The 27710-nt window shown below is 20.9% G+C and overlaps 5 protein-coding genes across 17 annotated transcripts in view; 2 read left to right on the top strand and 3 right to left on the bottom strand.

Moving 5' to 3' along the window:
- Positions 1-1119: 1119 nt before the first annotated feature.
- Positions 1120-11179, bottom strand: LOC107995401 (DNA topoisomerase 2). The gene is made up of 23 exons (XM_017052908.3): positions 10900-11179; positions 9605-9931; positions 9249-9492; positions 8755-9141; positions 8459-8698; positions 8284-8389; positions 8037-8189; positions 7759-7928; positions 7472-7682; positions 6788-7376; positions 5857-6088; positions 5596-5795; positions 5374-5509; positions 4993-5292; positions 4580-4810; positions 4328-4513; positions 4122-4248; positions 3888-4037; positions 3739-3817; positions 3599-3663; positions 3382-3495; positions 3077-3192; positions 1120-2887 (listed from the first exon to the last, which is right to left on the bottom strand). The coding sequence occupies exons 2-23, from the start codon at positions 9904-9906 to the stop codon at positions 2735-2737; spliced, it is 4491 nt and encodes a 1496-aa protein (XP_016908397.1). The 5' UTR covers positions 9907-9931; positions 10900-11179; the 3' UTR covers positions 1120-2734.
- Positions 11180-11626: 447 nt separating this feature from the next.
- LOC107995402 (putative uncharacterized protein DDB_G0287457) lies at positions 11627-15286 on the top strand. 2 transcript variants are annotated; one of them, XM_062073201.1, is made up of 6 exons: positions 11627-11812; positions 11894-12072; positions 12199-12754; positions 13660-13965; positions 14354-14484; positions 14557-15286. In XM_062073201.1, the coding sequence occupies exons 2-6, from the start codon at positions 12039-12041 to the stop codon at positions 14715-14717; spliced, it is 1188 nt and encodes a 395-aa protein (XP_061929185.1). In that variant the 5' UTR covers positions 11627-11812; positions 11894-12038; the 3' UTR covers positions 14718-15286. The 2 variants fall into 2 exon arrangements, with proteins under 2 accessions (XP_061929185.1, XP_061929184.1); XM_062073200.1 differs by having other exon boundaries at positions 11686-12072.
- A 35-nt stretch (positions 15287-15321) lies between these two features.
- On the bottom strand, positions 15322-17175 carry LOC107995391 (nucleoside diphosphate kinase 6). Of its 3 annotated transcripts, none has more exons than XM_017052877.3 (3): positions 17036-17175; positions 16436-16739; positions 15322-16350 (listed from the first exon to the last, which is right to left on the bottom strand). In XM_017052877.3, the coding sequence occupies exons 1-3, from the start codon at positions 17036-17038 to the stop codon at positions 16169-16171; spliced, it is 489 nt and encodes a 162-aa protein (XP_016908366.1). In that variant the 5' UTR covers positions 17039-17175; the 3' UTR covers positions 15322-16168. The 3 variants fall into 3 exon arrangements, 2 of the variants coding, with proteins under 2 accessions (XP_016908366.1, XP_016908365.1); XM_017052876.3 differs by having other exon boundaries at positions 16935-17074; XR_009829279.1 differs by lacking the exon at positions 15322-16350 and adding an exon at positions 16770-16934 and having other exon boundaries at positions 16556-16695; positions 17036-17174.
- On the top strand, positions 17053-21873 carry LOC107995395 (NEDD8-activating enzyme E1 regulatory subunit). Of its 9 annotated transcripts, none has more exons than XM_062073194.1 (9): positions 17053-17112; positions 18874-18950; positions 19182-19346; positions 19486-19668; positions 19756-20251; positions 20321-20454; positions 20553-20755; positions 20988-21124; positions 21223-21873. In XM_062073194.1, the coding sequence occupies exons 2-9, from the start codon at positions 18883-18885 to the stop codon at positions 21451-21453; spliced, it is 1617 nt and encodes a 538-aa protein (XP_061929178.1). In that variant the 5' UTR covers positions 17053-17112; positions 18874-18882; the 3' UTR covers positions 21454-21873. The 9 variants fall into 9 exon arrangements, with proteins under 9 accessions (XP_061929178.1, XP_016908374.1, XP_016908377.1 ...); XM_017052885.3 differs by lacking the exon at positions 17053-17112 and adding an exon at positions 18343-18473 and having other exon boundaries at positions 19182-19285; positions 19497-19668; XM_017052888.3 differs by lacking the exon at positions 17053-17112 and adding an exon at positions 18343-18473 and having other exon boundaries at positions 19182-19285.
- The window catches only part of LOC107995397 (neurocalcin homolog), a 53881-nt gene continuing 44368 nt past the window's right edge, over positions 18198-27710 (bottom strand). Inside the window, exon 6 of one of the 2 annotated variants that reach the window (XM_062073207.1) lies at positions 18198-18916. The gene's annotated coding sequence lies outside the window, so the exon portion shown is untranslated. Of the gene's footprint in view, positions 18917-27109; positions 27232-27710 lie in introns of those variants that run through there. The other variant, XM_028665541.2, reaches the window with a different exon arrangement.

Raw genomic sequence — 27710 nt, 5'->3', positions numbered from 1 at the left:
AATTTTTTAATCTTAAATGAAATAGAAAATATTTTATTTCATATTTCAAAATTGTAGAATTGATCTTGATTTTTTTAAATTTCGCCGTTTTGTTTACAATTAATGAACAATTTATTTATTAAATGATATAATAATTTTATTTCATATAAAAAAATGATTCTAAATGATATAATATAATAAATATAAATATTTGGATATTCTAATATTTAAAAAATGATTTTTAAAGATTTAAAAGATTTTCATCTATATTTCTTTAAATGGAATAATTATACATATTTTACATACGCTAATGATATCTTTCATTCTCAATAAAAAAATTTTAATGTAATTAAAAAAAAATTAATTTAAGAAAATAAAATTAATTAATTTTAAATAATAAAAATTATATATATAAATATATATTTACGTTTCATATATATTTTTTATTATATATATAAAAGATAAAATACGAACAAGAGAGTCTTGTTTTTTTATATATTAAATTTTATAAAATTAGAATTATTTATATTATATATTTACTTTTTTACAAGCATTTTCATATTATATTAATTTCTATTCATTGTTTATCCACAAAACAATGAAAACAAAGAAAAGTAGAAAACAGCTTTTGCCTCAATTATTATTATTATTGTTATTGTTATTGTTGTTATTATTATTATTATACAATATAATATTGAAAACTTAAAGAAAAAAATAATATTCTAATTTGAAAAAAAGAAAAAAATTAATGAATTTTAATATTAAAATGTATCATAAAAATTAAAATATATTATAAAAGTAAAATAATAATATTATAATTTAAATGATTCTTGTAATAAAAATTATACATACTTTTATGATACTTTTATAATATTTCTAAAAAATTTTATAATAATTAATTAATTATATTTTGTGCAGAGATATAGCATAAGTTGTAATTTATTATTTTATAAATTGACACATTTAATGTCATTTTTAATATTATTAATATTTAGCAATCATTTTAAATTTATATTAAATAATATATACATATATATTATTTACATTGCATAGATATGAATTTTAACATGCTGAACATTACATATTAAATAAAAAATTTGTCTTCATTAAAATTATAGTTAATAAAATTATTTTCATATATTACGATAAGTACATTATTTATTAATGATATGTCAGTCTGTAAAGAATACATTTTATTATAAAATTATTCTATTATCTAGAGAAAAAAAATAAATAAAAATAACTTTAAGTTAATATAACGCGACTTAATATTTAAATTAATATTCTATTCATTATAAATACAAAAATTTCGTTACAATCACATTTTTATAAATCTATACAATTTTTAGTTATTAAACGTATGTAGAACATCAATTATATTGTTCATTCAATATCAATACTATTAATAATTATCATTAGTTAATATGTTTAATATATTTAATAAGTATTTTATGAAAATGAAGTGAGCTTTTCATTTTACACATTTTTCATTACAATAACAAAAATTTTTTTAATTGCTATTAAATTTTCATAAGATATTATACATTTGATTGATTTTCAATAATATAAACAAATTTAAGAAGCTAGTATTATGTTGTGTGCAAAAATGTCACATTAATTTTTTCTTTTTGTTTTTTTTTTTTTTACAAAATAATGAATATTTAAATATTTTTCTAGCAAATTAACATGAAAAATTAACAGATATTTTTAATTTTCAATATAATTTAAATATTTAAATATATATAAATATTATATATATTATATAATATTTATATATATATTTATATATATACTATAACTCAAATATTTTTATATTGCAATATTATGCAAATTATTTAATTATTATTGTAAAATTTGATTTCTTTCAAAATAGTCTAATTCATATATTCTAGTACATATATGTACAATATTATATAAAATTACTAATGCCCTGATGAAGATCAAGGCAAAATTTGTTAACTCTTTGCACTCATTTGTATTACAAACATTTTTTTTGTTATAAAAAACTAATCTTTCAAAGCATGATTATACTATAAAGATTAAATTATCTTTTTCTTTCTTTTTTAAAACTAATATGTAAAAATTAAAAAAACTATATATATATATATATTAATATATATATTAATATCTTATATAAAATTAAAATTAAAATATACATATATAATTGTTTTATTTCAATATAATTTTAATTTTTTCATAAATGTTGAAGATATGTTATGATTCTATGTGAAAAGAAAAGTTTCTTAATTTAGTTCTTTTACATTGAATAATGGGTCTTTTAACCCAGAGATCTTTAACCCATGAATAATTAGAAAATGATTAATAAAAGAAAATGAAAAATAAAATGAAAAGAAAAAAATGAACAGTATTGATTTTAAAAATTAAAAAAAGTGTATGAATTTGAATAGATATTCATAGTTTTACTTAAGAATATTAAACTTAAAGAATATTAGTTTTAAAAAGTCATTAATTGTTATAATTTAAATGTCGAATAACTAATTTGTTACATTGCGACATATTTGTTAATTTTCTTTATTCAAATCACCATTCGGTTTTGTATGTTAATTTTGAATGACCAGTAAAAATCGCTTTTCGAGTGCAAAGAGTTAAAATTATTATTATATCAAATGTGATCACAAAATTTGTTATTATCCAGATTTAGGTCTTTAACTTAAGACCGTGTTTTTAGAATTTATATTTCGTGAAACACGTGCCATTTATTTGTTTATATTTTTAAAATATTATACAAAATCGATCAATTGGAATCCTCATCATCATCTGATTGAACAGCATACGAAACAGGTTTACGAGCACGACCGGCAGTTTTACGAGGTGGTAATGGAGAACTTTCTACTACATTAACAATACTGTCTTCCTCTGATTCGGACTTCTTCTTTCTTTTTTTTACCTATATAGCCAAATAAATCTCGTACAATTAAATTGGATTTAAAATATTTATAAAAAGAATTGATATTATTAATTTATATATATTAAAATCTTGCATTTTTTAATGCATTTTATAATTATTATGTTTTCATTATATTCATTTCATTCATTTTATATTTTCATGCAATGTGTAAATTTTATTATCACTTACAGGAGTTTGTTTACTTGAAAACATTTCTTCTGAATCTGAATCGGAAGAAATAACTTTTTTCTTAATCTGTCTTTTCATTCCTTTCCCTCCATTTTCAGTTTTCTTTTTAGCGGGAGCTAAAACAAAAAATGAAAGATTATATAACAACATTATACGAAATATTAAAAATGATCAATAAAATTTTAATATTAATTGATAGTATTAAATATAATATTTTGCAATTATATTATATTATTATATTATTATATTATTATATTATTGCAATTATATTATTATAATTATATTAAAAATATTAAAAATTTTACCTTTCGTCTGAGGTGAGATTGTTGAAGACGATTCTTCACTAAATGCTACAATAGCTTTTGGTTGTTTTTCTGGAGAGCTACCGATTAAAGAGTCAAAAAGTTCCTCCGAACTAGCTGTTATGGATATAAAAATACAATTAATACTAATATTTTTCATACAATCAATAATAATACGATTAATATTTTTATATAATTGAAAATATAAATATTTACTTACGTTTTTTATGTATTTTATAAGTATCATCAGAATCACTATTGACGATTGTAACAGGTTTCGTTTTTCTAAAAATAGATTTAATAAAAATATGTTATTCATATTTGTAATGTGATATATTTGTGAAAATATATAATACTTACTGCTCAATATCTGAAGAAATACTAACAACTTCATCACTAGAAGAAGATTCTTCACTACTAAAATTGTAATTCTTTTTAGCTGTAATATTAAAAATAAAATTAAAAAATGAAAAACGTTAAAGAAAAATATATTTAACAATTTAATGTACCTGCTGTTCTACGGGATGCACGAGGAGCTGGAGGAGGAGAAATGCTACCAAAATCAATATCATCATTACTATCCGAATCTTTATCTTTTTTTTTATCATCTTTTTCTTTTTTTACTTTTGATTTAAATGGTAATGTTGTCTGTTTTAGTCCTAATTAAAATAATAAAATAATATATTACTATTTTATTGTAAAATTTTTTTTTATCGTATTTAAATTAATAAACGTATACATACTTTTTCTACCAGCAGCTTTTTTTTCTATCTTTTCTGGAGAATTGCCCAATCTATCATCTAAAGATTTGGCATTAGCTTCAATTAATACATCAAACTCATCTTTATCTTCCACTGGTTCTTTCTTTACCTAATTTTTTTTACATAAAATATTAAGTTATACTTCTATGAAAAGTAAAGAAGAATTTTAATAATGTGTATCATAATACCCTCTGTTTTTTTATGCCTTCTTTTTTATCTTTAGATACAATATCTGCTTTTTCAATTTTTCTTTTTAATTCAGTATCAATTATAGGTATTATTCGACGAATATCATCGGAAGTATAATATTTGGATGGTGGTTTCTTAATACACTGTTTTGATTTTTGTTCTTCCTTTCGTTCTTTTTCTTCTAACTATAATAAAAAAATATTGTATACACGAAAAAAATTAAAAATTACATTATTATAAATAAAACTTACTCTGTTTAATTCATTCAACAAGTTATCTAAATCTTCTTTCCATAAAGAAATAGGTGTACGAGCTTGTAATCTTTTTAATTCTGCTAATTTATCGTCTTTTTGACGTAATAACTCATCTTTTTTTTCTTTTGTTAAAGACCACAATGTCATTCCTAATAGATAATCAAAATTCTCTTTTGTAATAGCAGTAGACGATACTGTTTCATCGTCAACATTCTCAGCTACTTCTTCCTATTATAGAAAATAATATATTAAATATTTAAATTGAAATAAAAAAGATATTTATAATAAATATTGTTCTTGTTGTGTGACTTTTTTTTTTAATCACTTACTTGAGCTTCCTAATGTAGCATAACAATTAAATTTTAATAAATTTCAAATATGTATATTTTAAAATAAAATATAGTACTTACTAAAACTTCTTCTCTGTTTTGTGATAATTTCCAAGCCAGAACTGGATCAGATTCATATTCTCGCCTAATTAATTCTGCAATCATATCTTTTCTTTTCTTATTTTCTATTACTATTGTACCATCGCATTTTTCTACAATAAATCGTGCTTGATTTGAAAGTTTAGACGCTTCTGCTTGTAGAATTCCTTCTAAATATTCTTTTCTTTTGTGATACATTTCTAATCTGACTTTGTAAAAACCTCTTAAAATTTGAAGAACACTATCATATTTTTGAAGACATTGATTCTCATCAAATGCACACTAGGAAAAAATAAATTTATTTATAATATATTATTAAATTTATATTTTAACTAAATAATATATATATATGTTGTTTCTTACCATAGATGTAACCGTCATTGTTGTTTGTAATTTAAATGCTTTGTGAAGACCATCTCTTTCTAACTCTAATAACTTATCACGATTTAACATTATTATAAAATGAACTGCTGTATCTGTATTATACTCCTTATAATCTCTACAATAATATAAAGGAAAAACATCTCTTAATCGTTTAAAATCTCAAAAAATTCCAATGATACTAATAATAATAATTATATTTACGTAATAGTAGCAGGGGTTTTATCAGTTCCATGTAACATTGGTTCTAATACTGTTTCTTTATATGTTTGAGTCCAAGTGCCAATTGGAAGTTCAGTAATTTCAACTTTATCTGGTCCTATTACTGAAATTTCGCCATTAATAATGTATCTAAAATCTCCACAACTCTCTATGACACCTTTAAAGTTTTTATAATATGGTACCTATAGAAGATATAAAAAAAAATGTAATAAAATACATATACAATAAATAAACAGATATTACCATAGGTTTTGGATCAGCACCATCCATCATTCTATATAAGTTTTCAATTATTTCTCTAGGATTATAATTTGGTATCTTTGTCATCCATCCAGTACCAATACCATCAGCACCATTCACTAATACCATTGGTATAGTCGGTATATAAAAAACAGGTTCGATTTTTTGATTATCATCATATTCATGTTTTAATAAAGCATCGTCATGTTTGTGAAATATATATCTTGCTAATGGACTGTAGATAATTGATAATAAATTATATATTAAAATTCTTTTGTTTTTATAAATATTAAAATTCTTTTCTGTATATGATATCTTTTTTATTTAAGTATTAAAATATTTACAAAAAACTAAATATACGACAAAAAATATTATTATAAAGTTAAAGGAAATTCAACAATATTATTTTACACAAATTTTCTTTTATTTTAATAAATTATCAAATTAAAAGAATCAAAACCAATAAAGTAATAAAAACTATATATTATATATATATTTAAGCTAAACCCTAAATTATGTTACTAATAAAATTCATTTTTTTATCAATTATTAAAATAATTTTCTTTCTGAGAATTAAATGGAATAACCGATGAATAAATTATACTATGAAATATAAAGGAATAATTAAAATTGTGCCCCTAAGACTATCATCTTTTATATTTCATTACTTATAATTAATTAATCAAAAAATTATCGTTAAATCTCAGAAGTTTTCAGGATATATTATAAATATATAAATTTAACTCTCTGATATTTCATTTACAAAAAAATTACTTATATAATATATTACATTATTTAGATTAATTTTTATAATAATATATTAGTTAATACTTTCAATTCCTCATAAGATATTCCATTTTATTCAGATAAAAAAATAAACATTCTATTATATCATATACAAATATTCCATAGATATTTATATATATATATATACCTAAGCATGGTAAAAATATATCGAGGACTTGCTGCATCTTTTCCTCCTGCAAGTCTTGTACCAAATTGACCAATTGGTTGAAGTAAGTTTATATTATTACTTCCTACGAAATTTTGTGCAAGATTAATAATAGTTGACATAAGAGAAACTTCTCCATGGTGATATGCTGAATGTTCAGCTACAGAACCAGCCAATTGTGCAACTTTTACTTCGCGCTTATCATTACGTTTTAAACATGTGTATAATACTTTTCTTTGTCCAGGTTTAAAACCATCGATCATATTAGGTATGGATCGAACATTGTCATAATTGCTATATAAGACTAATTCTACATTAATAAAATCAGAGAAAGATACAGTACGTGTATCCTTTTCGTATAAATAACGTTCTCCAAGACCAATTTCTTTTCTTCTCTTTGTTTCATCCATATGGTTCATTAACCAATCCTTTCGTTGATCAACACATTTTTTACTAAAAGCCATGATAATATTCTGATCATCTTGATCTCCATCATATCTAAATCGAATTCTATGTCTAGTCATATTTTCAAAATATTCTTTTGCTTCTTTGGCAGTGGAAGTACCCAAACCTATAAGAAAAAAAAAAAAATATATATATATATATATCAAATATGATAATAAATAATAAATAAAATTAAATAAAAATTAAAATGTATAAATGCACCTTTGTAATATTTGATTTTATAAGTATGAAAATTTTCTGTTTCCGACTTCCATTTATTGAATTCTGGCATTGAAAAAAAACTTAATACTTGATTTCCTTTTGTAGCTTTAACAATAGGCGTAATGAATTCTTCTACGAAATTTAATTTCAATAATGATGGCCAATTATGATGAATAAAATTGATCAACAAGCCTTTAATATGAGAACCATCCTACAGGAATATATACGATATAATTATTTTTTGACACAATTAAAATATAAATACGAAAATTCATTAAAAATTTAACCTGATCTTGATCAGTCATTATCATCATTTTTCCATAACGTAATGTTTTTAGATCTTCTCGAGTTTCGTATTTCTTCTTATATTGAAGACCAAGAATTTTTATTAAATTATTAATTTCTGCATTTTCTAAAATTTGTTTATGTGTTGCCTCTCTTACATTTAAAATTTTACCTAAAATTAAAAATATTTAAAAAAAAAAAGCATAAACAGTTTAACTAATTTATGAATAATTATTTATATTATTTTTATAATTTATATTATATATATTATATTATTTACCTCTTAAAGGAAATATACCATATTTGTCTCTACCTATTGCCGCAAGCCCAGATACAGCCATAGTTTTAGCTGAATCTCCTTCTGTTAATATAAGTGTACATTCTAATGATTTATTAGTTCCAGCATCATTAGCATCCTCCAATTTTGGTATACCTAAAATATGAGGAATATTTAAATATTTATATATAAATCATAAATAATTTAATTTACTTGTATTATACATTTTAATTTATTATATATAATTTACCTTGCAATTTTCTTTGTTTTGATTTGGGTCCCAACTTCTGTAATTGACTATCGGCTTTAAATTTTGCCCATGTTAAAACTGCTTCTACAATTCCAATTTTCGTTACCTATATATAAATTAAAATTTATTACACATATAGAAAAATATATCACAAAATTATAATTTTAATATTTACAGATGTAATAAATTTTTCACTAAGTGTGCATTTTGATCCAAAACTTTTAGGTTGTAATGTCATATTCTCCTTAGTTTGTGAATCAAATGTGGGATTATTAATAAGACAATTAATAAAAATCCATAAATGATTTTTTATTTGAAATGGTTTAATCGTTACTCCAGCTTTATTTTTCTTTTTCAATGTTTCTGTCAATTGTTTTACTATTAATTCTGTAACATGGTCCACGTGACGTCCACCCTATTTACAAATTTTTTTTACAATTTTTATTTTTTATTTTATTATATATGTATTACCTTTGTTGTTGCAATACTGTTTACAAAAGACATCTGTTGGAAACCTTTATCAGATAAAGTAATAGCTACTTCCCAACGAGGTCCACAATTTTCATATACAACTTTTAATGGATTACCAACATCATCTTCTCTACCCTTAATATAAAAATCAACATAATCCTTGAAATTTTTGACAGGAATCTTTGTACCATTCAAAAAAACTTTAACACCTCTTGTAGAAGCTGCTATATCATAAGCTCTTCTAGACATAAGAGCAATTATGTCATCGTCTAAAGATTGCATTTTAAATTTTGATAAATCTGGTGAAAATATAACTTTTGTAAAATCTTCACCAGAAAAATCTTTAATTCTAGGTTCACTTGCACTTCCCATGTTATTACTCCATGTCTATAAATATAATCAAATTACACTCATACATTATTATAAGAAATATAAAAAATACAAATTTTAAAACTACAAAATTTGCTTTAAATATATTTTTATGAGATTATTACTTGTTTTAAACATTTTTTGTATTCCTTAGATGCAGTTTCCACGGTAAAACGATGACTGAAAATATTACACAATTTGGCACCATAGCCATTTCTGCCACCTGTTACTTTTTCTTCTTCATCATCATAATTAGACGAGGTTAACAAATGACCAAATATCATTGTAGGAACATACATATTTTCTTCTTTATGAATTACCACTGGAATGCCTTTACCATTGTTCCATACAGATATAATGTTATTTTCTCTACATATATAAATTAAATTTATTATTTATTAATTATATAATCACTATTATACACTAATTTTAATATTTTATATATTATGATTAAATAACATAAGTAATATAGAATTCTTACGCATTAATTTCAATTTTAATTGTATCCATTTTAGGATCTCTTTGTTTATTATCTGCTGCATTTACTAAAATTTCATCAAATATTTTATATAATCCAGGAACATATTTTATTTCTTTTTGTGTCATTGATTCTTTTTCTTTGTCATAAATCCACATAATTTCTGTTACTGGTTCAACAGAACCAATATAAGTATCAGGACGCAATAAAATATGTTCTAATTGAGATTTTTTTTGATATATGCCTTCAATAGTTTTTTTCTTTGCTGAATTATCATTACTTCCATTTTCTATCGCTGTACTCATTCTGATGTGATATTTTTTTGTATAACTATAAAATATGAAAATATTAATTTATATACCAAATACTTAAATATATATATATATATATATATATATATATATGAATAATAAGTAATATTTACATATCAATATTAAAAAAAATAACATATGAATCATAAAATTAATTAAAATGACAGGAATTATTCATATATTTATTCATATTAATTATTTTAATAACATAGAACTTTTAACATAGAATTTTTCGAAATGATTGTTATTTATATTATGATATATTATTGATTTTTCACATTGTACAATTGAAATTTATTTTTTTTTATTAAGATTATATTTATAATATCATTATATTTTTTTATAAATATATATATAAATTATTTGTTATATTATAATATTCTCAATTTATGGAAAAAATAATTTCAAATGTAATATTCTTTATTTGTAAACATTAAAATTATCATATAACCATATTGCACAATATCAGTACATCATTATTAGTATTATTGATATTTAATAAAATAAATTTTATTAATATAATTACAAAATGGTAATAAAATTAAAAATGTGATATGAAATAAATGATATAAAATTTTATTTAATTTAATTTTAGTTCAAATTTTTATAATTGATATATTCAAAACATAGAATACGATTGTATTAAAATTAAATAAACACAAAATTAGGTAAATATAAAAATAAAAATAAACAACCATAAAAAATATAAATATACCAAAGATATTATATATAAATTTATAAAAAAATTAAAATTAAAATTAAAATTAAAATTAAAATTGGTATTTAATTAAAAGTTTCATACCCGAAATAAATTTTACTAATATGGCGGGAAAACATTTTCTGTGTAATTGGCTAGCATAGTAAAAGACGTTAATTTGACGTATGATTTCTTTTTTTGAAAATAATATATAAAAATTTAAAAATTTTTTAAAAATAAAAAATATTTTTTGGAATGTTGTTAAATTAAAAATTGTTTTTATAATTTACCTGTAATAAAATTCTACTAAAAATACAAAGTTGTATCGGCAACAGAAATTTATACAAGTATAAAATCTCTATCTTTTGAGATTAAAACTATAAACTAATACCACAGTCAATAAATGACTAAACTTAATCAATTCTTGAATAGAAAATCTTTTATGTTATTTTTTTTTTGTTCACCAGGCAATTAAGTGATCGATCTTGCACAAAAAATATTATTTTTACCCTACGCTTTGTCTGAAGCTTGTACGGTAAATTGATGTCTATACGGTAAACTATCCATTTCCAAACGACTAAAGTCACTTTCACGCTACAGACGTCGTTCCAAAAGACAATCAAAACTTAACAAAGCAAAGCATTTTTATTATTTATAATTGATTAAACAAATAAAATTTGCAAAGTTATAATTTATAAATTTTATGAAATAAAAATATTGTATTTATTTATTTATTTAAATATATGTATAAAGAAAGATATATATATATATATATATATATATATATATATGCACATTAAAGAAACACATATTTAAATAAATTATAAATATAATAATAAAAGAATGTTATTATTATATTTATACTTTAATATATAATATTATACTAAAATATATATTTTTCAATAAAAGGAATTAATTTTTTCATTTTTTATTATTTATTTATTATTGTTAAACATTTTTTAAAATAAATTTTATAAATTTAAATAAAGATATAAGATAAATTACTACTTTTATTCATATAATTTCAGTTTTCTAAATACAATTGTATTTGCTGTTTATTGTCATTTCAATATATTTATAAACATATATATAAACATTGCATATAAAGATGTAAATTAATTCTAATACTGATATTTTGACAGCAAATAATTTCTTTATTTTTTCATTATCGTTAATTTGATGCGTAGAATGAATTGAATATACGTATGTATACATATAAATATATTCATACTATATATATAAATATATATGTATTTCGATTCATAAACAACATTGTTTATTTAGTTACGCTCAATGAAATAATTGAAATTATGCATTAAAAATTATTCAGTTAAAAATATTACAGTTGTAATATTATATTATTTATTTTATGGATGAATGAAAAGAAGAAAAAAGCTCACCTCTAGACAGTATTAAATAATACTTTGAGATGACAACGTTAAAAGGAATTTTTCCTGATTCAAGTATGTCATTTACTTATGTTATTTATTATTAAAAGACATTAAAACAATAATTTCTCATTTATAATTATTATTTTTGTTTGAAATATTCAGTAATTAATATTGTATTTCATATTGTATTTCATATAGAATCGATAAAAGGAAAAAATTTCATACATGAAAATGTAAAAAATCTTCGCCGTATAGAACATTTACATATTAATAAAAGAATAGAAGAAAAATCACAATCTAACAAAAAAAAAATTATTGGTAACAATAACACCAATAACAGCAACAGTAACAATAATAATAATGATAATGTTTTATCAAAAATTAATTCAAATTTTCGTATAAAAAGACATGACGACACTAGTGTGAATTCAAATAGTGTAAATAATAAAGTAGAATCTCAAGAACTATGCAAGAAACTCAGTACTTCAGCTTTAAATAAAAATAATATTTCTACAAAAAAGGCAATATATTCATCAAATAAAAATTTAATAAATAAGGAAAAAAAGAAAGAACATAAGGGATTGCATAAAACCATACAAAAGTTACATGAGAAAATTTCATCGGATCCTAATTTTTCATGTAAATCAATTGGAGATATTGATAATATGAAAGTTCAAGTTGAAGTTAAAAGTCAAGCTATTCAAACTTTGAATATGAAGGAAATTGAGGACTTATATTCAGAGGGAGTAATTAAGTATGTATAATTGAATTATAAAAACAATTTTTAAAACATTATTTTAAAACATATTATTGTATAATAACATATTATTATATATAACATTATATAAACATATTATTATATATAACACATTATTCTAAAATAATATTATTTTTTGATTATTTAATCTATCTTTTCACTTTTATATAAAGATTATAATAATATAATGTATAATAATGTATAATAAAATATAACGATATAATGTAATTAATATAAAACATAAAATATTTCTTATTTTTCCAATTAAAAATATAATTTTCAATTTTAAAAATAAAATTTACAAATGAAAGAAAAAAATGTTATATAAATATTTAATTGTAAAATTATAATGAAATATAATATAAATATTTATACTTTACAACTTATAATGTATGAAGAAATTATGTTTAAAAAACCAATATAATTAAAAATTAATAATTTAAATGTTGATATTAAACAAAATGTTAAAAAAATATATAATACAATAAATTTCATATTATATTGATATTAAATTTTTATTACGATTTAAATAATAAATAAAAATAAGTAATATTTATTTAAATAAATAAATTATTTTATATTTTATAAATTATGTTATATAAGTATCATATAAATAAAGTAAATACAATCAAACGTTGATATTGATCTAATTCTATAAAATCCATTAGTAAATATGTATTTTATTATAATATATATATATATATATATATAAAACATATATATACATAATATATATGTTAAATATTTGCTTATAATCTTGTAATAAAAAGTATAAAATGAAACTTTGTAACTCTTGTAACTTTGTAATCAAAAAATAATATTATTTTAGATTATATTCTGTAGTTCATTTCAAAATACTTTGTATTTAATTATTTATCATATAATAATAATTTGTTCCATAGGTATCCTTCAAAAAAATATTTAAATTATAATGAAGCATCAACTAATAATAATGCAAATGAACAAATTGATGTATCTTCAAGGAGTATAAAAAATTCACCTTTAGATCAAGGAGATGTTCAAGTTCTTGAAAAAAATGTACATAACAAAAATGGTATAAAAAATTCCAAATTTGTATCACCTAAAGAAGAGATAGATTTTATTAAATTAAACAAAGAACATACTTCTATGACTAATAAAATAACACAAATGAATAACAATACCAATAATATTCTTCCTAATAATTATCGTATGGGTGTAATTCCAAAGTATGTGATACAATGATTTATATACAGTTATAAATGATTATTTAAATAATATTTATTACTTTAATATTTATAATAATTAAAACAAAATAATTAATTAATCAATTAATTTGAATAAAAAAATAAAACAAATGAATAATAATAAATAAATATATGCGTGTGTAAAAATCATTATTATTATATATATATATATACATAATCAATATTTATTAATTAATTTATTTTTTACATATTATACTTCAATATATTATAATAATAGTATTGCAAGTATTAAAGTAATAATAAAAATAATCATTCATAATGTGTAAATAGTATTTCTAATTTTATTTTCTATGTTTTAAATGTAATGATAAAAATATTATTTTATTGAAAAACAATTTTTTCTTATTAGGTATATTAAAAATAGAAAAGAAATTCAGGTACAGAAAGCTAAAATAGAAGAATTAGATCCTAATTGTCCAAATGGACATATTCCATTGCCTGATTGTGAACGTAAAGAAACATTACAAATGTTAAAAAAGAGTATGTGATTTTAAATTTGTCTTTTTAATACAAAATCATTTAAAATCATACAAACTAACACTATTATTACAGATTATCAAGATTATGTAACCGAGTTAAATATGATGCCTATAAAAGTAGATACACTTAGGGCGCAGCGACGAAAAATAGAAATAGAAAAGCAATTGAATAAATTAGAAGAAGGAATAAAAGTTTTCTCAAGACCAAAAGTTTATGTAAAAATGAATGCTTAAATTATTATTTTCTTAAATAAGGTTACAGAGGGTGTAACATAATCTATAAGAAACAACAAAAAAGCTCCACAAGTGTTTTTCTCATTTTTCAATGGAGCTTTACCATTTCGTCAAATTGAGTATATATTTATATTCTGAAAGTCAAAAAGTAAAAGAACATTTGAGAACATTAGGATTTTAATATTATTTACATGATATAAATATATATTATCATTTTTATACATTCCTACTTAATTCTATTACTTAATATGTTTTTGGGTTCTTTTTTCGAATGTAATTATTTTTTTCGTGCTCTTTTAATTCAATTTTTTTCTTTTCATACATTTTCTAATGCATTAATTGTTTATATTTTATCTTTTTTAATTTATTTAAATAGATCATTAAATATTGAAAAAAATAAATATATTTTTGATTTATCAGAGAAAGTTTCCAGAGAAAGTTTAATAAAAATTGATTATTCTATATAGTATATGACAAGATTTTAAAATATTATAATTTAATGCAATATCAAACAATGCTTCAATTCTTTCTTTCTTTTTTTCTTTTTATTATTATTATTATTATTATTATTATTATTATTATTAAAAAAAAATAAAGGAAAGACTTTTACTTTTTGAATTTATTATATAATTTCAATTTATTAACAATTATAATTAAAGGGTATCTTATATTGTTAAATATAAATACAATCATAGAATAATGATGTTAACAAAATGGTAGAGTTGCTGATAGATAACAATGATTTCCTTTTTTTTTTTGAATTATGTTTTTAATTTTCACACATATATACATATATGCATATATATGATATATATGTGTGTGTGTGTGTGTATGCGCGCGCGCGCGCGCGTGGTATGTCATATATATAAATATAGTTATGTTTTTTTTTCTTTTTAAGCTTTTAAGTTTTTATTTAACATGTGATTTAAAAATTTTAGATATAAAATATTTTATTTATAAAATTAAGTTTTATCTAAAAGTAAAAAGGATAAGAAAATATGCCGCGATTATATTTGAAAGCGACAAAATAAGTTTATATAAATGTAGATTTGATTTAATCATTTCCCAATTGAAATGCTCACATATGTAATAATATATATATATATATATATAGCTAAAAAAAATTGAAGAAACTAAATATATATTAATCTTAATAAGAATATCATTTTAAATCTTAAGTATAGAATAAGTGAAAAATAACATTATATATAAGATACAAATAGCATTTATATAAACTTATTTCACTGTTTTTCAACTGAAATGCTGAATTTGTTTTTGAATTCTTTGTCAGATATTGAATTGCATCATTTATATTAAGATATATGTTTGTATATATGTATATACATCTATTTATATTTAATTATATTGTATAATATAACATACACAATTTTTTTGTCTATATTTTTAAATATCTATTAAATTATAAAAATCAGGTACTCTATTTGCAATATTCACTTTATAATTTGTCCTTTATTACTGTTCATAAATTTTTGATCAATAGTATGTAAAAATGCTATTGGATCAAAGTGAACTTGACCTAAATTATAATATTTTTCCTCATATTGATACCATTTTTGTAAATCAAAGTTTTTAAAGAATATACTTATTTCTCTCTCAGCAGATTTCACCGAATCTAAAAGAATAATTTTTATTTATATATGATATATAGTTAATAATAAGAAAAATGAATGAATTTTTGTAAAATGAATGAATTATACCAGAACCATGTGTGGCATTTCTTGTATCTGATAAACCAAACATTCCTCGAATTGTATTAGGGGCAATATATTGTGCCTCATATACTTTTGTAGGACCCATTAAATTTCTCCATTTAGCAATAGCATTATGATCTGCTAAAATATGAATATCTGATGGACCACTACACATAAATGTTAAAAGACGATTGTAAAAAAATTTTTCTTTATGTTCTTCATAAAATAATTCCGCCTCTTTCTGTGTAATTATTGTCCTGCGTGATCTGACAATTTTTAAATTATTGTCAATTATTAAATCTCGAATTTTCTGAAAATTACAATATTACTTAAATATTACCGTATTTTTATTCAAAGGAAAGAAAACCAACAGTCTGTCAACCCCATTTTTTTTTTGCTGCCATTTAAAATTATTATGTAAGTAATTTAAGTACTACTTATGTAAGTATGTAGTACTTATTTATATCGCATAAAATTGCGTAAAATTTAGGTTATATCCTCTTACCTGAAGCACAAAAGGAGATTTAACAATATGTGGTTTAATTATTGCCAAAGTTAACTGAAGATATTTTTGTGATTGCATTTTAACATATTTTAATTACCTACCATTTTTGTAAAAATTGAAAATTCTTATAGTACAGTGAAAATAACTTTAAACTTTTCGTTTAAAAACATCGTGTAAGGTTGGTTTGCCATATAAGAAACGAAGTTCAAAATTTCAAATAGAAAATTGTTTATGCTTGTCATATGAATTGATTGTACAAAAGACAGATTGTACATACATATAAACTTATATATACATACATATAAACTTAATTCTATTATTGATATGATGTAATATATATGATACAATTTACAAACGAAATTTTAAAAATGATATTAGTTTTATTAAAATTTTTAAACTTACTATATATATATATATATATATATATATATAATAAATATGCATATATATATATATTTATAACATTATATAATTATATATTATAATATAATAAATTATAATATTATCTTAAGATTTTAATATTAAGATTTTTAATTAGTAAAAAGTAAAAAAAAATTTTTAATCATTAGAAGATAAAATTGATCAGATATCGGAGCCGTCTTTTTGAGCATATAAATATTTTTTATATATAGTAAAGATAATATAGATAAAAATAGCAAATAAAAGGACAGAGATTGATATAAAAATTCGAAAATCACTGCCATCTCTAGAATACCATAGATCAAATGTACATAGAGAAGGAAAAATAATATAAAAAGAATATATAAAATAAGAATTGATTATTAGTGCCATCTTTCTCAAAAGAAAAAATAGTTTCAAACACTGTTTCAAAAGTAAAATAGAACAAGGATTGCCGCCATCTCTCGAATAATTTTCGAGTGATGTTTTTGGTATTTAAAAGATGGCGTTACGATCAATTCTTACTCTTTTTCTAATTAGCGGTGGGTTTAAATTTTAAACAAATGAAAATTTGATTTGGCAACAAAAAAAATAGAAAAGAATATTGAGGCATTTTCATTAAAAAACGACGTCAAAGATTCCTTCGAATCCATTCTTTCACAATGTTTATATTTTTATTAAATATTCTTAAATCATATACATTTTACATTTCTGTTAATGAATCAAAACTTAGAATATTTAATAAAATTTCAAGCAAGATGACGTTGAATTCTAAAATTCTAAATATTCTAAAATTTTTGATTTTTTAATTTTTAATTTATAATCAAAATAATACACTTCGTAGGATTAAAGAAAGGAACTTAATTCGAAAAATAGATATATATATATATATTTATTAGAAATTACACAGATTGAAGTTTATTTCTATTTTACAAATGTATATATTTTACAAATGATTACAAATGAAGTAGGAAAAAATATCCGCCAAAATGGAAAATATATATACACATGTTGATAAAATAGGGTCGGTGGGGAGAAAGATGACAAAAAGATCACTTTAATAGAAGATCAATTACATACTTATTCACATTGTTAAAATTATATAGCGGTGAATAAATGAATTGAATTAATAGTTCGATGGTAAAAAGATCCGAATTATACATTGATTTTTATTCTTTTAGATTTTTAAATTTTATAAGTTGCAAATTAAGGCATAGGTTATAAGAAATTATTTGAGATATTTTATATATTTATTGATTATATTTATATATTTTTTAATTAATATTAAAAATCTTATTTTTTCTTTTATTTTTATTAATTTTTAATTTTATTATATAATTTTAGAAACTATTTAATTTTGATCGACGAAAATATTTTAATTATTTTATATTACTGAACTAAACTGATTCATTTGTGTTGATTCGTACAAGTTTATAAGTATAAGAGTAAGCGTTGTTGTGAATAAAATTTTGATTGAAAGTAATATTTTACATTGATTGAAAGTAAAATATTATATATATCGTTATTCCATTCTTATTAGTCTATCCTTATGGCATCACCAGCACCAAAATCGCCAGAGCAATCTGAAAGAAATAGAAAATATGATAGACAATTAAGGTATGTGGATATAATGTCTAACCTATCTCGGAATGATAAATTTAATCGAAATTAATTAAATAAGTTAGAATTTTAAGTTGTTTTATATCAGAGTTAAATTTATACGAAATAAGTAAGAAAATTTTCTTTTTATAAATTCCGTATAATTTAATGAAATTATATAATATGATATAATAAGGAAATATAATGTAATATAATAAGGAAAATAATATATGTAATATTAAAATATAGGTTATGGGGTGATCATGGTCAAGCTGCATTAGAAGGAGCACACATCTGTGTAATAAATGCTACAGGCCTTGGTACAGAAATTTTAAAATCTGTAGTCTTACCAGGTATTGGAGCATTTACAATTGTAGATGGCAAGAAAATTACTAATGAAGATATCGGTGCAAAGTATATATATATACATATATGAAATACATAATTATTATTAATTACACTAATTTTGATTCATATACATAACATATATTGAAAATATTCTTATTTCATTTATCATATATCTTAATAGTATCTTATATATATATCTTAATAGTTTTTTTCTAGAAGCAGACAGTGTAGGAAAATCAAGGGCACAAGTAGCAACACAAATGCTTTTAGAGCTAAATTCAGATGTTAGAGGTGATTATATAGACGAGGAACCTGAACAAATTTTATGTAATAGTCCAGATTTTTTTAACAATTTTACCGTTGTCGTAGCTACTTCTTTATCAGAGAAGTAAGAAGAATATTGCAACCAATAATAACGTAGCAAAAATTTTTGATATTATTTTAAATCATACATTTCAAAAGAAAAAATTTTCAGATCTTTAATTCTTCTGTCACAAAGACTTTGGGAATTAAATATACCTTTAATAGTATGTAGAAGTATAGGATTTATTGCATATATGAGAATTCAAGTAAAAGAACATACGGTTATAGAAACACATCCAGATAATGAAATTCCAGATTTACGTTTAGATAAGCCATTTGAGATATTAAAAAAACATTTTGATTCCATAAATTTAGATGAATTGAGTTTTAAAGATCATTCTCATATACCATACTTAGTTATACTATACAAATTTCTAGAAAAATGGACTTTACATAAAAAAGATTTGCCTAAAACTTATAAAGAAAAACATCAGTTAAAAGAAATGATAAAAGAGGCAATGAGAAGAGATGAGAATGATACTGCAAATAGCGAAGAAAATTTTGAAGAAGCTATTAAAGCTGTCAATACATGTGTGGGACATACTGAGATTCCAGATAATGTGATGAATATTCTTAATGATGATCAATGTATTAATCTAACAGCTAAGGTAGAAGAAAGAAAGTGTTGATTAAATTAATCAATAATATAACTTTAAACTGATTTAACATATTTTCAGAGCAGTTCATTTTGGATTATAGCTAAGGCAGTAAGGGATTTTGTTGAAAATGAAGGAGCTGGATTATTACCATTAAAAGGTACTTTACCAGATATGACTGCAGATACAGAGAAATATATAACGCTTCAGCAAATGTGAGATTTTTTTTGTTACAAAAATTTATTAAAAAGATATCTTTTTTTTTTAATTATAAATATATATCATATATTTTACACATATTTATTCATTTTAGTTATTACAAACAAGCGATAGCTGATGCAGAATCAGTATGGCGACGTACATTGCAATTATTACGACAATTGGGAAAATCGTCTGATTCTATTTCCGAAAGAGATGTTAAACTATTTTGCAGACATGCTTCGAATATACACGTAGAAAAAGGAACATGTATCGCGGATGAATATGATTCTAAAACTTTTGATACAAGTGATATAGGTAAAATGTCTATAGATGAAATATTATTAAATTACTATCGAAAGTTTTTTTTAGCGCTATAAATTATAAAAAAATTATATAAAAAAAAGATAGAATGGCAAATAAAAGAGTATCATATACAGAATATTATATACTGTAAGATTATAATGTATATGTGTATATATATATATATATATATAAATAATATATATATATATATATAAATAATATATATATGTATTATTTTTTTCAGTGCAAAGTTTAGAAAATCCAGAAAGTATGATGATTTATTATGTTGTTCTTAGAGGGGTTGAAAAATTTCAAGCAGAATATAACTCATATCCTGGAGAGTTTGATGATCAAGTAGAACCTGACATTGTTAAGCTTAAAGTATGTTTTTATATAAAATAATGATATCAGAAGAGAGAATTGAACAAATATAAAAATTATCATATAATATAATTAATATAATTAACTCTTATTCTTAGGCATGCATAACAAAATTATTAAACGAATGGGGATGTGGACCATTGGTAAAAGATGATTATGTCCATGAATTTTGTCGATTTGGTGGAGCAGAATTGCATTCGGTATCAGCATTTTTAGGTGGCCTTGCAGGTCAAGAAGTTATAAAATTTGTCACAAATCAATATAAACCAGTTCATAATACCTTTATATATGATGCGGTAACGTCGAGTTCTGGAATATTTTTCTTTTAATATTAAGTAGTAAATTAAAATTACATTGTTGTATAAAATAAAAATATACAATTTTATAGTTTACACATCAATGTTACACAACACTTTTTTTTTTTAACATATCTTCACAAATATTCATTTTATCATGCAATTGTTAGAAAATTTATTAAAATATATTAAAACTCAAGTTGAACGAGTATAATATCAACACTTTAATAATATAGTAATTATTTGATACACAAATTATTTCAATCTTATTTATAATAAACTACTATATCGTATATAACCATTATTTATAACAAACTTAATATTTTTTAATTAATAATAAATATGCCTAAAACATAAAAGCAAATTAATTAATATATCATGTTTCATAACCAATATTGTACTTAAATATTTTACATGTATATTAGTCTCAATACAATTTGATAAAATGATAAATTGTGCTTTGATTTTTAATCCTTTATTTTGTACAATATTAGTATTTTATACTATATTGTTATACACACGCGCGCGCGCACACACACACATACAATAATCTATAATATAATACTATAATATAATATTATAAATTATCTATATATTGAATTAACTGATTAATTATTAGATCTATATAATTAATAATACTATAATATAAAAATCTAATATTCTACTTTTGCACGAACCACTTCAGTATCCAATATATATAATATCGGTAATTATTGGTTATTTTGGATATATCTTGAATTTTGTTATTTAAATCTTCATTTGTTTTAAATTTTTCTCTAAAGATCTTGGTACAAAAGTAGTTAGGCAAAAGTTTAAAAAAAAATGATTTTAATAATAATATAATATAAATATAATAACAATATAATATAAATTTTATACTTTTATATCATATATATATATATATATATTTATATTTAGCACCGATAAATATATATAAATATAAACTAGAATTTGCTAATGATACAAAATATTGATTCAGAAATAATTAAAAAAAATAATGCAATTTTTAACGTAATTTAAGAAAAATAGATAAAAGAGCTTTAAGATTCAAAGATGTTAAGAATTATAAAAAAATTACAAAATTATCATGAATAGACGATAAATTATTAAAAAAAGAAAAATACAACATTGATATCAATAGAAAAAAACTATCATTTCATTTGTTACCTTTATTATTTATTAAAATTTGAGCCGTATAGTTCTTTTATCATTTTCAATTTTTATTTTAGACAAAAATAAAATAAAATAGGATAGATAGAAACAACAAGATGAATAGAGTAAAAGTATTTTTCAATCATTGATTGAAAATTATTATTTGATAAATATGTTATGTATTTTAATATTTATGAGCGTCTAAAATATTAAGTGAGAAAATTTATATGATTTCAGTATGAAATTGTATTGTATTTTTATATTGAAATGAAAAAGATTTATTGTGAAGAAATAAAAGGAGAGTATCTATACCTTTTTTTTTTAATTAACACAACAATTAATTGAAATATTAATCAAATGGAAAATTATTTATCGATTAATAAATAAATATTAATACTTGATATTTATGAGAATGAATGAATGTTAAGTTTTACATATAAAATAAAAATAACGAAATTTTATATTATTTTATGGGATTGATGTATGAAAAAGTTTATATATGTGTTTTTTTTTTTTGTATATTTTTTTCTGTATATATGTGTTTTTCTTAAAATTGTATGTTCTCAAATAATTATTAATCAAAGTCGAATTACAAAAAATAAAGAGATTTACACAAAATGAACTTATTATACATATTATAAAATAAATTATAATAAATTAAAAAGGAATATTCGAAGTAAAATTACATAAATATTATGTATAAAAATCGAAAATATGTAAAATTATTTTATAAACTATACGACTCTATTACGAATATTATTGACATACGTATACGTATATATTGTAAGATTTTGATAAGTGCAGAAAGTTTTCAAAGGCATGTTATTGTTATTGTTAAGATCAACTATGGTATAGTAATAGAGAAATATATATTGGAAATACTACTAAATTTTTTGTGATACATTTTTGGTACAAGAAATATTGATAATTTGTTATACTGTTAGTATTAGAGATTATATAATAATTTAATAAATTTATTAAGAATATTAAAATCTTAGGCAAAAATATGATATAGATAATCATAATATAATATAGATAAATTTTAATATACAACAAATGTTGATATTTATTAAAAGAAAGTTTAGAAAGAAAAATATTGTATATTTTCATGCTATATGTTACATTATAATTATTATATTGTTTTGACATAAAATTTATGGCATTAAATCATACATATTATCATCATAGAAAATAAAATCATTGGATAGTCTTGATAGTCAAATTTTATATATTATATCTTTAAGAAGAAATTATACAGTTTAGGAAGAAATATATCACGATAAACACAGTAAGTTGAAATAGTATTTCAATTTTACTCGCAATTTTAGTTGCAATTATCATTCCATTATAGAAATTCATAGAAACATTGTCTTTTTTTAACGATAACAATATATAACATACTTAAATTAAAAAGATAATATATGTATGTATAGTAAACATGTATGTAATTTTTCAATTAATTTAGGTTGTAATAAATCAATATCAGATGTAACAGATATAGTAAAATTTTTAGCAATAAATTCAACAAAATTTATTACATCGATAAATGATATCGTAAAATACATTTTTCTTTAATTCTATTAAAGAAACCCTTAACGGATATAATTTTTTTTTACACTATTGCTATTTTTATTCTTCTTTTTTAACATAATTTGTATAAAGTTTATGCTATTTCGTATTTAATATTCATAATTAATATAAAAAATGAAAAAATATAATAGTATTTTTGTAGAAGAATTACTAAATTTTTAGAATTTATATTTTTAATTTCATCATTTTTAATTTATTTTTCATTTTTCTAATTTTTGCGATATCATATTTGTTTTATCTTTCTTTCCTTTTTTATCCGCATATATTTTTTTTCATAGTAGTTTTTTTTTATTTTTTCATTTTTTTTTATTAAATATTAATATTGTGAACTTTTTATTCAGATTTTAATAAATCAAATTTTTTAAAGTATTATTACAATATAAAAATCATAATTTTAAATAATTGTTACGTGCCATTAAGGGTTTCAAGAATATTTGTATATGTATATTTTAGAAATTTGTAGCAACACAGATGTGAACAAAGTTATTATAATATTATCCCTTTATAATATCGTACATAACGTTAAATTATAATATCGTAATATGTAAAATTAAACAAATATATTATCTAGAAATGAACATTTGATTAAACATTTGAAAAAGATATAAGATAAATTTTTGCGTGACGAGTTTCAATAATGATAAAAAATATTAAAAAATTTTTTTTCTTTAATTAACATGGAAAAATATAATAATTGAAATAATAAATTGGATAAATTTGATTAATTTATTCAATAATGAAAAATCATATCAATTTAAAATATTATTTTTGCTACATTTCGTTTTCCGATCTTTATGTCTACAATATATAAGTATAATATATTTATGTACATTCGTTATATTTTTCTGACATTTGTGTATTTACGTAAATACGTACATTTTACATTGTTGAAGTAACTTTGTGCATATATTTATTGTTAGTTTGATATCAATAATAATTAATCATTAATTATTTAATGATTTCTAAAATTGAAAGAAAAACAAAAAAGAAAAAGAAAAAGAAAAAAAAAAGATATAAGAATAATTTACCGTTGGATAAGTTTAATAAATATGATATGAACAAAACATTACTCAAATATTTATTAATATTATGTATTGTAATTGATAAAAACTGTGACTTAAATTAAGAATAAATTAAGAAAAAATTATTTATATTTTTGTATACATAAATTGATTTCTATATCTAATCTATATAAAATTATATAAATAATCGAAAACGATTTTGATGATAAATTAAAATCGTTATAAAATATAAGATATAAAATAGAATATTATTTTTGAATAAATTAAAGGAAGAATACGTAATAAAATATTAATTATATACAATGATACAAAGTTTAGAGAAATTTTTAATTACTACATATAATTACTACATATCGTTCTTAATTATCGTCATAAAATGTTTCTTCCTTCCATTTTTCAATTCATTAGGTATATTAAATGACTAATAGTATTCGTGTTTCAATAAATTGACACGATTTATAATTTAAATATCCATGTTATGTGATTTTCTCATAAAAAAATTATTTGAAAATGATTAAATACTGAGCGAAATTATAAAAATTATACGATATAATCGGTTTTTTTTAGAATGATTCTAATTTAATCGCGATATTTATCGTTATCTTTTTGCTTATTGCTTCTCCTGGTTTAAGATATAATAATTATATTTTGCGTCAACAAGTATCGAATGTAAAATATCGACCCTATTTTTATCTAAATAGAATTTTCTTCGTTTCCCTTCTCTTTCTTTTTTTCGTATATTTCAGAAGGCAAAGTTACGTTATGTTTATAATTATCTTTCTTTTATGTTGCTATTTTTTTATCCTACCGAATAGCGAGAAAAATTCAAAATTTATTTTAGAATCTTATATATTAATTTTTTAATGAGGTTATTTAATTTATACAGCGTGATTATATACGAATAAAAGATATATCTATGTAGTCTTTATCCTTAATTATTAATGAGCACAAGATGAATGTACATCTTAGAAAGTATAACAGATATATGTATAGATACGAATATACACATATACACATACACACATGTGTACGTATATATATATATATATATATATATATGTATATATATGTATGTATATATATATATATATTAAGTATGTATATGCATATGTTTATACACATATTTATATCTTAATAATATGTTGCTCTTCCAGTAAAACGATATTGCCAGTGCAAACGATCAAGTGCGAAATTATAATGATATAATGATCACATAAAAATGAAAAGAGAAAAACGAAAGAATGAAAAGTTGAATCATTTTTAATTCATGTATTATAAAAAGAAAAGAAGAAGAGCATGAAAAACAACGTGATGAATTTTTCTTCCCACGTATTTTTCTATAAATAATCATATTTTTTTTTGCACGCACAAATTTATTCGATTAAAAAATGTTCCGTTAAATATACGAATCGACCAATTGATCATATTACAATTAAGGAACTAGAAAATTGTCGTATTATATTACGTATCATATTAAAAAATGAACAGAGTTATAATATCGCGTACACATATATGTATATGTAACGTGTATTAATATAATTAATCCTAATTGAACAATAGCTAGTGGGAGATTTTAAGACTTAATTATTTCGCTAATTTCTTTTCTGCATCTTTAAATCTATGTCATTTCATGTCGCTTTTATATAAATTTCTGAATTAACTAATTATTATTCTTTCTCTTATTCTTTGTTATTATTGTTATTATTATTATTATTTTTTTTTTTTACTCTTTTCCGTTTTCTCTCTACTCGTATGCATACGCGCAAATATACATGAAAATACTTAGTCGCATACATAGCATGTTCGCACACGTACTTAGACACGCGACATACGCATTCGCAAAAATAAATCTCTAAAACGATTGATGCACGTGAGCGTTATTCTTTCGGCTTTTTCTCTTCTCCCCCCTCCCTTCCCTATTTTCATTTTATTCGTGTTATTCTATTTTCTTCTTTATCCCTTCATTTTCCTTTTACATACATTTTTCTCCTTCGAAATACTTTCGGCTCGAAATCTTGATAGGTTTTCGGTAGCTTGTCGAAAGTAACTGAAAATCGTATGATGAATTCAGTTACTTTTGAGTAGGCAATGATGAACTTGATATTTCTTCCTTCTTTTACGAGAAGATAATTAATTAACAATTTTACTTGTCATTTTTCTAGCTGAATTTATGTTCTATCAAAAACGAACAAATATCGATAAAGCAATAGCAACAAAGGTCATAGAAATACAAAATTTTTAGGAGAAATTGGAAATTTTTATTCAACATTATTGAAGATTTTGAGTATTACGAATATTACGAGTATCGAATAACGATAACATATCAATACATCAATGTTTTTCCAGTCTTTCGTCGTATATTTTTGTTATATTTTTAATAAGAATATCACGAGTATATGTATATATATAAAAGAAAATAATGCTAAGATTTAATAGAACTCTTGATCAGATGATTTATTAGGTTAAAAACCGAGAATCAATATTTTATCCAATGACCTTTGTTATTTCGATGACCATTAACTGTTT

Source organism: Apis cerana, linkage group LG3 (assembly GCF_029169275.1).
Source record: "Apis cerana isolate GH-2021 linkage group LG3, AcerK_1.0, whole genome shotgun sequence".
Lineage (NCBI taxonomy): Eukaryota > Metazoa > Arthropoda > Insecta > Hymenoptera > Apidae > Apis > Apis cerana.
Note: the sequence above shows the minus strand (reverse complement) of the source record. Positions and strands in the feature narration are given on the sequence as shown.

Bases quoted from the DNA above. Each gene is read 5' to 3' on its own strand.
- LOC107995395 (XM_017052882.3), top strand. The intron at 19,347-19,485 runs GTATATATATAT...ATATCTTAATAG, and splicing joins AATGAAGATATCGGTGCAAA to TTTTTTTCTAGAAGCAGACA. The intron at 21,125-21,222 runs GTATGTTTTTAT...TCTTATTCTTAG, and splicing joins CTGACATTGTTAAGCTTAAA to GCATGCATAACAAAATTATT.
- LOC107995391 (XM_017052876.3), bottom strand. From the start codon at position 17,012: ATGCAATCACAAAAATATCTTCAGTTAACTTTGGCAATAATTAAACCA. The intron at 16,740-16,934 runs GTAAGAGGATAT...TGTAATTTTCAG, and splicing joins AATCTCCTTTTGTGCTTCAG to AAAATTCGAGATTTAATAAT. The intron at 16,351-16,435 runs GTATAATTCATT...TTATTCTTTTAG, and splicing joins AAATGCCACACATGGTTCTG to ATTCGGTGAAATCTGCTGAG.
- LOC107995401 (XM_017052908.3), bottom strand. From the start codon at position 9,906: ATGAGTACAGCGATAGAAAATGGAAGTAATGATAATTCAGCAAAGAAA. The intron at 9,493-9,604 runs GTAAGAATTCTA...TTATATATGTAG, and splicing joins ATTAAAATTGAAATTAATGC to AGAAAATAACATTATATCTG. The intron at 7,929-8,036 runs GTAAATAATATA...TTTTAATTTTAG, and splicing joins TGGTATATTTCCTTTAAGAG to GTAAAATTTTAAATGTAAGA.
- LOC107995402 (XM_062073201.1), top strand. From the start codon at position 12,039: ATGACAACGTTAAAAGGAATTTTTCCTGATTCAA. The intron at 12,073-12,198 runs GTATGTCATTTA...TATTTCATATAG, and splicing joins AGGAATTTTTCCTGATTCAA to AATCGATAAAAGGAAAAAAT. The intron at 14,485-14,556 runs GTATGTGATTTT...CTATTATTACAG, and splicing joins ATTACAAATGTTAAAAAAGA to ATTATCAAGATTATGTAACC.